Raw genomic sequence first — 8,309 nt, 5'->3', positions numbered from 1 at the left:
GGACGTTCATATTCACTGCATGGGAGGGGGCCACCTGACTTCAGGTCCCATGACGGATGTGGGGATCTAGAGCCCATCCCATCACTGTGCTGGCCTGGTAGCCCTCCAAGTCCCAGCTCAGGTGGGCACACCTGAGGTCATCAGTCCCGACTGCTGTTGACAGTCCTGGCCTGCAGGAGGCAGCAGATCCTGGGGAGGTCCTTTCCATCCTGGAGTACCCAGTGTGGGCCAAGCTCCAGTGAGGCCATGGGTCATGGTCCAGTGGAGAAGGTGACATGGGTGAGGACCATTCAGGCTTCACTGGACATAAGATGAACAGAGTCCACAATGTAAATGACCACTTCTTCACCAAAACCTGACCAGGGTAGGATGGGGAAACAGGGTCAGAGAAGGAAAGCCACTGCCAGGGGCTCCAGAATGGGGCGGGGGGGGGTGCGGGGGGACGAGTCAGGATTCAAACTCCGGTCTATAGGCCAAAGTGAAAGAGCCTGGACTTGGTGGAGGATGCTCTGTGGAGAAGGGTATGGTGTGATTCAGGGGTTGGAGCAGGCTGGAGGGGAAGGATCTGGACTTGAGTAGAATCAGAAAGGTTCCTCCAGGCCTTGGGTTCAGGGTGCTGGGGTGAGGCAGGGGTGGCAGGCACTTGGCAGCGGCTGGGCTCGGGGTAGTAGGGAGACAGAAGCCTGGCTGGGGGTGGGGGGGGGGCTAGGTCTGGATGCAGCTGAGAGCCTCAGGCCCTGGCAGTCTCTGATAAAGCTATCAGCCATATGGCTCAAGAGATAACCTGGGCGCTGAGACCAGGAAGTGGGGAGGTGCCAGGGGCTCCAGACCTGTGTTGGGAGTCCTGATTGCCACCACTGGGTGCTTCTGGGTGAAGGCTGCTCCCTATGCGGGAGGGGGGGCTCAGTTTCCCCATCTTATGTAAGATCTGGTATGGGGAACAGGGTACAGTGCCCACCTTTGGGGAGCACCTAGTCTGATGGAGGAGGAGGCACAAAAACCATGTCACAGTCACAAACAGCGACCGGAGCCATAAAGAAGTAAGGCCAGAGTATGATTAGGGGGCTCTGAGGAAGTGGCATTTGGGCATGGGGGGCAGGTGGGGGGTGGGAGAGCGGATGTGGGGAAGGGCGTTCCTAGCAGGGGAACCGTCAGTGCAAAGGCCAAGAGGCAAGCCCTGAGCTTGGTGTGTTTGGAAAACGGCCAGGAGGTGGGCCGGAGGGGGAAGCTAGGGCCAAGGTGGCGGGTAGGCGACAAGTGAAACCACCAGATAGGCGGGTGGCTGCTCCGCTCCGCTCCGCTCCGCTCGGGGCCAGCCACATCCGCCCCGCCCGGCCGCCTCTGACTCGACAGAGCCGACCCTACAAAAACAGGGCCCGCCCCGCGCCGGGGGTGGCGAAGTCAACAGCGCGGGCTCGCGGGCGGCACGTCCCCGGCGGCCCGGGCGCGTCACGGGGGCGGACGCAGAGGACCAGGAAGTCGGCGGCCGACGAGCCGGCACGAGTTCGCGGGGCCGGAGGCAGCCATGCGCCCGGGGGGCGTGCGCAGCTTCGCGCTGGAGCTGGCCCGGGGCCCCGGCGGCGCGTACCGCGGCGGGGAGCGGCTGTGCGGCCGGGTGCTGCTGGAGGCGGCGGCGCCGCTGCGGGTCAGGGCGCTCGAGGTGGCGGCACGCGGCGGGGCGGCGACGCACTGGCTCGAGGGCCGAAGCGTGGGCATCAACGCGGTGTCCAGCGACTACGCGGCCGCCGAGACGTACCTGCGGCGGCGGCAGCTGCTGCTCCGAGGTGAGCCGCTCGCTCCGCACTCCGCAGCCGGGATCCCCCGGCACCCGCTCCCGGGGCCGGGAGACTTTGGGGAGTTTCGCCTTAGACGCTGTGCGGTCGGTGACCCTTCTTGAGTGAAGACCTTCTCTCCGGGGCCTGGACCCTCCCGCCAGGACACCCACCCACCCACCTCCCTCCCTCCCTCCCTCCCTCCCGAACTCTCTTTCCCAGGAACCCCTCTCGGGGTCTGGGCGACCCCCTTTTCAAGGCCGGGAAGCCCTCCACCCAAAGGCAGGGACCCCCCCAACCCGACCCAGAGTCTGAAGAACCCCTGGGTAGAGTCAGGACATCCTCCACTCTGAATCCAAGGATCCGCCCTTAACTCCAGACCTGGGGGCCCTTTTTTCCCAAAGAGAACCCCCATCTCCCGTTCTACTAGTGCCTCCTCCCTCAGTTTACCTCTAGTGTTTGCAGGGATGAGCTCACGCCTGGGTGGGTGGGGAGTTCTGGTGGTGGTTGCAGGTCCGTGTGCGTCCCCGAGAGGGAGGAGACTTGGGGTGGGGTGGGATCAGGCTGAGAAGACTCCCAGCTGGCTCCCAGCTCTGAGCCTCAGTCCCGCACACCCAGGCCACACAGCCGTCAGGAGCAGGCCAGGGGTGAGGCTGTGCCTCAGCACTGAGCTGTGTTTGCTGTGGAAGATGTTGGCTCCCGGGGTCGCCTTGCCCCCCCTTCCGTCCCCCGCCTCAGCTAAGCCGGACTCGTCTGTAAAGTGGGCAGAGGCAGGAGGCAGCTCAGACCTGGTCTCCTGCCCGCGGACTGTACACAGGAGATGCTTTGCCCGCAGCCTTTCGGCCTTAGCCCAGCAGCCCCAGATGTGGGGACTCTCCTTACTAGCTGTGGAAACCCAGCCCTAGAGGGCCCTAGGGTGGGACAGGAAGAGGCCCCCCGAGGCACTTCCTTTCCCCTGAGTCTCAAGGCAAATTGGGGCTGGTTGCACCCTGCTCCCACTCACCACCTGCTTCATTAAGATACTGGGGTGAAGCTTGCAGAACTGCTGTGTAACCTTGGGTGAGGTCCTGCCCCTCTCTGGGCCTCTGGGGAGCCATCTGTGAAAAGGACTCACCACATCCGCCGCCCCCTCTCCTGGGGTTACGGCCTCCAGGGCTCCAGGTGGCCCTGGGAGAAGATAGGAGCCCTTCATTTCAGTCCCAGAGTCCCCTTCTCCACGCAGCCTCCCAGGGTGATCACTGCGTCTACAGCCTCTGCCCCTCCGTTAGGTATTGCTCTGACCCCCACGCTGCTGTGGTCACTCTGACTGCAGGGGACCGTGTCCGGCTATGGCCGCCCCCCACTGAGGGTTCCCAGGGTCGTTCTAAGGCACCTCAAAGGTGGCGTGGCCTTCAGGGTAGGGGGTGGGTTGGAGCAGCTGCGCATCTCGCTGCCACCAGAGGGCGCCGGCGCCCTGCAGACCGCGACTAGGAAACGTTCTTTGAGGTTCTCGGAGTAAACTGAGGCCCAGAGAGGACAAACCGTCTGGAGGGCTCGCCGCAGCCCTGGCCCTCGGGGTTCCTGGACGTCCCCTCCACTTGCATCTATCTGCGAGGGGACTGAGGCTGGGGGGTGCCAACAGCCGGCCCAAGGGCTATGCCGGGGGGGGGGCTTGTAGGAGTTTGCTGGGGCCGCAAGTTGCGACAGGAACATGGGCTGGTGGGAACAGCTTGGGCAAAAGCGCTGAGGGAGCCTGGGTGGCAGCATGTGGGGAGTGGGTTGATGACCTGGGAGCCAGGCTCTCGGGGGGAGGGGGATGCCCGATGCCCGAGCACGGTTGTCTACAAATGACAAACATGGAACCTTAGGTTCCAGAGGTTGTCACTAGCCCAGGGTCACCCAGCTGAGCGGGATTCGAATCACAGGCGGGGGGCAGGGGCGCCCAAGCAGAGGCAGGCCCTACCTACTTCCTCCTTCCCCCATCTCTCAGACGGGGGGAACTGACGCCCAGGGTGGCCCTAGGCTCTCAGGGCCCCAGTGGGGCCGGGCCATCCTCCAGCCTTCCTGCTCGGGGCGGAACATGCCTTGGGTCAGATCTGCAAGTGGTGACCCGCTGATGATTAAACCTAGTGGCAAAATGCTCTAGCTGGGTGACCTCAAGCCCGGGGCCCGCCTCCGGCCCTAAGCTTCCCCACTGTAGCCCCGAGGGTCCCCGAGAGACCGGTACTGGACCGCGACACTTCGGTTTCACTCTGGGGCCCACCAGGGCATAGGGCACTTGCGGGGTTTGTTATTTTGCTCCACGCCTGGGCGGGGCCCCGCCCCTCGCCGCGCATTGGCGTATTCCTCTCTGGGGGCGGGGCCCGCGCGGCGCCCCGCCCCGCCCGCCGTATAAAGGCAGCGCCGGCGCAGGGCGCGCAGGAATTTTTGACCTGGTCGGCAAGTGCGCCTGCGCGCCCCGGGCAGGTTCGCGTTCGGAGGCTGTAGCCTCCGCACCTCGTACCGCCGCGTCGCGGGTTCGAGGCCAAGGTCTGGGCGTCGCGGGTTCGCATCCCGGGCGCGATGCTGTTCGACAAGGTGAAGGCGTTCGTGGTGCAGCTGGATGGCGCGAGCGCGGGCGCCGAGCCGGTTTTCAGCGGCGGCCAGGCCGTCGCGGGCCGGGTGCTGCTGGAGCTGGCGGGCCCGGCGCGCGTGGGCGCCCTGAAGCTGCGCGCCCGGGGCCGCGCCCACGTGCACTGGACCGAGTCGCGCAGCGCGGGCTCGAGCACCGCGTACACGCAGAGCTACAGCGAGCGTGTGGAGGTCGTGAGCCACCGTGCCACGCTACTCGCGCCAGGTACGGGCCGGCTACCCGGCTACCCGACGCGGCCCACGTGCCCCGCGCTCCTGGAACTCCGGGCGGCAGCTCAACCTCCCCCTTTTGCTCCTACCTGCAGACACCGGGGAGACCACGACGCTGCCTGCGGGTCGCCACGAATTCCCGTTCAGCTTCCAGCTGCCTCCGTAAGTCCTGCGTCTGGGGCGCAGAATTGTGGGGGATTCCCTAAGCCTGCAGCCCCTTTCAGGTTTAGGGCTCCATTGCTGGGTATGTGGGGACCCTCTTGACCCCAAGGGGAGGGAGGTCCTCAGTGTCTCTTTCATCCTCTTAAGTCTCTGGGACCACCCCTCAGCTGCGAGTGTCTGTTTCTTGTCCTTTGAAGTCTCCTCCTTCCACCCCCACCCCCAGGACCCTGGTAACATCATTCGAGGGTAAGCATGGCAGTGTCCGCTACTGCATCAAGGCCACCCTGCACCGGCCCTGGGTCCCTGCCCGCCGGGCGAGGAAGGTGTTTACTGTCATTGAGCCTGTGGACATCAACACCCCTGCCCTGCTGGTGAGTGGCTGCCCCCAGGGGAGGTGGGGGCCTGGCTACCGGGTGACCCCAACTGGCTCCTCAGTCCTTCACTTCCTCACAAAGTGGGAATCACAGCTGGGCCCTGGCAGGGAGGGAGGGAGGGAAGCAGGCAGGCAGGAAATGCCCTTGGAGCCCAGGGGAGCTGGGTGCAGATCTCAGCTGCACCCGTTTGCTGGGTGGCTCTGGGCAACTGCCTCGCTCTCTCTGAGCCTAGTTCATCTGCAAAATAGGGGACAGCTAGGGCTTGTAATGATAATGGCTGCCGGAGGACTAATTGCACACTAAGTAATTAGCTTATTCACTTCATCTTCAGCTTTAAAAGATGGATTTTACCTGTGGAGTTATTTTACAGACGGTACCTGGTTGTTAAGACAAAACCAGGAACCCTGCCCCAATTCCTCCCTCAGCTTGGGGTGGTTTGGAAGCTCCAGGGGGTCTGTGGTTTGCACAGAGTGACCTGTTTCTATCCCTTCCTCCAACCCACCAGGCCCCTCAGGCGGGAGCTCTAGAGAAGGTCGCCCGATCCTGGTACAGCAACCGTGGTCTTGTCTCTCTCTCTGCCAAGATCGACCGAAAGGGTTACACGCCAGGTACCAAGCAGGCAGGGCTGGAAAGGGAAGGGTGCCAGCATCAAGGCTGCAGATAGGGAATCTGACGCCCTGCTGCTCCCCACTACAGGTGAGGTCATCCCAGTCTTCGCTGAGATCGACAATGGCTCCACGCGCCCAGTGCTTCCTCGGGCCGCAGTGGTCCAGACGCAGACCTTCATGGCTCGGGGCGCCCGCAAGCAGAAACGAGCAGTGGTGGCCAGTCTCGCCGGCGAGCCTGTGGGCCCTGGGCGGCGGGCGCTGTGGCAGGGCCGGGCGCTGCGGATCCCCCCTGTGGGCCCTTCCATCTTGCACTGCCGGGTGCTACATGTGGACTACTCCCTCAAGGTAGGGCATCCCACTGGTCGGAGGAGGAGGGACGGCCGCATCTGCCTGGGCGCCCTCCCTCACGGTCTGTTCCTCCAGGTCTGCGTGGACATCCCTGGCACATCCAAGTTGCTCCTGGAGCTGCCACTGGTCATCGGCACCATCCCCCTGCACCCTTTCGGGAGCCGCTCATCCAGCGTGGGCAGCCACGCCAGCTTCCTGCTGGACTGGGGGCTGGGAGCCCTGCCAGAGCGGCCTGAGGGTGAGCTCAACGTCCTGCAGGGAGCTGGGTGGGTAGAGAGGCGGGTGCTTGGGTGACTTGCCCTCCCCCAGCCTCAATGCCTCCGTGCATAAAAATGCACAGTAGTGATTATGCTGGCGGCCACAGGTCCCCCCCAGACTCTCAGCCCACAGCCCCAGAATTGGCACAAGTTGGCTCCCTGTTCATTGTCCCCGATTCTGGGGCTCCCCTCCTCTACCAGCCTCACCCACTCTGTCTCTCACTTGCAGCCCCTCCCGAGTACTCAGAGGTGGTGGCAGACGGGGAGGTGGCAGCTGTGGGGCAGAGCTCCTTTCCACCACTGCAGGACACTGACTTGAGCTTCGAAGGCCCCTTCTTCGCCTATATCCAGGAATTCCGCTACCGCCCGCCACCCCTGTACTCCGAGGTGAGCTTGGGGGTCTGAGAAGCTCCCAGGCCCTGGGAGCACAGGTGGGGGTGGGACTCAGATGAATTTGGGCTCAAGCCCACCTTGCCCTAACCCCATTGGCTCTGCATGTTGCCCCCTGGCTGAGTGTGGGAGTTGGAGATAAGTGGGGTGTTTCTGAGCCTCTGGTGCCCCCTGAGGCTTAATTGGCCTGTCTCTCTCAGGAGGATCCAAACCCACCCTCAGAGGCCATGAGGCCACGCTGCATGACCTGCTGAGCAAGTGGATACCTCAAGGGATGAGGTCGCCCACATGCTTCCGGCCACATGGAGAGTAGCTGTCTCCAGAGCAGACCAACCGGACAGCATTGAAGTTGGGGAATCCGAGTCTCAGAACAGGGCAGGGCTTTCCAACATCACAGGGGACAGAGGAAGAGCCAGGCAGGAATCTGATTTAGCTGGCCTGGTCCTCACAAGGCAGCGAATGCCCACTGTCGGAATCTGTCTGTCTCCGCTGGCCCGTGAACAGGGCTCAGCAACCCCAGGAGCTTCTAGTCTGGGAGAGATGTAGCCAGACATAAATACTTCCAGTCTCATGGGACCAGAAGAAGAGACCCAGAGCTGGGAGAATCCAAACAGGAGCAGAGAAGGCTTCCTGGGGCAAAGGGCGTTCTAGCTGAGGCCATACAAGCGACAGCTCAGCGCGCAGACAAGCAAGAGGAAGAAGTCGGAGAAGGTCAGAGCTGAGTGATGTTTGGAGATCACCCCCTTCGTCTTAGAACTGGGGCTCAGAGGGCAAGTGCCTCAGTTGAGGCCACACGGCAAGGTCCGGCAGGCGAGAGGGCCCAGGAACCGGTGCATTTGGGGAAGCAAGTCCTTGGAACTCTGTGGGACCTGTGGGTGGCAGGGGCAACTGCTCCAGCCTTCGGAAGCCAGAAAGACTCCTGGTCCAGGCCGGGACTGTCTGGGGGCTCCTCCAAGTGCTCCAGGACATGAGACCTGTCTGCATATTGTATGACCCAGGAAACCCGGTTCAAAATATTCAGCCAGGCCCTGGGGACAGAGGTCAGCCTGGGGTAACAGAGCAGGGCCAGTGCAGCTCTGGAGACCTCCTGTAGGGAAGGAGGGACAAAGTATGAGGGGGCAGCCGGACCAGCCCCTGGTTGCAGAGTCTCACCCGTGGCTGGGGCGGGGCCCCTGCCTGGGACTCAGCATTTCTGATAAGCCTTAAATTGTTCTCTTTTTTACAGTTTTTGTTTTTATTTTTTTAAATAAAAGCGTGGGGGAAGAGACTGGGCTTACTAGTTTATTTTCCTCAGCTGCCAAGAAAGCTGAGTGCCCTTGTTCTCTGTCTTGGGTCAGGATCTCTAGGGCTGAATGCCAGGCCAACGAGGGTTGAGGGGCCCATTGTCCGGAAGGAGAAACTGAGGCCCAAGGATGCACGGCAGGGGGCCGAGCTCAGGTTGGAGCTTGATCCCGTGCCCCTTCCCTAGCATAGTCACAGAGGCTGGGAGCGTGAACGGGGAAAGGCTTTTGTTTTTAAGACACAATTCGTTTGCCTTCAAGTGAACCGTTTTAAAGTGTACGGTTTGGTGGGATTTAG

The 8,309-nt window shown here is 62.7% G+C and overlaps 1 protein-coding gene across 2 annotated transcripts; it reads left to right on the top strand.

The window, feature by feature from the left end:
- The first annotated feature begins 1,496 nt into the window (after window positions 1–1,496).
- ARRDC2 (arrestin domain containing 2) lies at window positions 1,497–7,998 on the top strand. 2 transcript variants are annotated; one of them, XM_055344956.1, is made up of 8 exons: window positions 1,497–1,784; window positions 4,688–4,754; window positions 4,978–5,125; window positions 5,634–5,736; window positions 5,825–6,081; window positions 6,160–6,322; window positions 6,571–6,728; window positions 6,932–7,998. In XM_055344956.1, exons 1-8 carry the CDS (start codon window positions 1,526–1,528, stop codon window positions 6,983–6,985), a joined length of 1,209 nt encoding a protein of 402 aa, XP_055200931.1. In that variant the 5' UTR covers window positions 1,497–1,525; the 3' UTR covers window positions 6,986–7,998. The 2 variants fall into 2 exon arrangements, with proteins under 2 accessions (XP_055200931.1, XP_055200930.1); XM_055344955.1 differs by lacking the exon at window positions 1,497–1,784 and adding an exon at window positions 4,190–4,587.
- Window positions 7,999–8,309: the final 311 nt, after the last annotated feature.

This window comes from Nyctereutes procyonoides, unplaced genomic scaffold, assembly GCF_905146905.1.
Source record: "Nyctereutes procyonoides isolate TBG_1078 unplaced genomic scaffold, NYPRO_anot_genome, whole genome shotgun sequence".
NCBI lineage: Eukaryota > Metazoa > Chordata > Mammalia > Carnivora > Canidae > Nyctereutes > Nyctereutes procyonoides.
The sequence above is the reverse complement of the archived record's forward strand: the minus strand, read 5'-3'. Positions and strand labels throughout refer to the sequence as shown.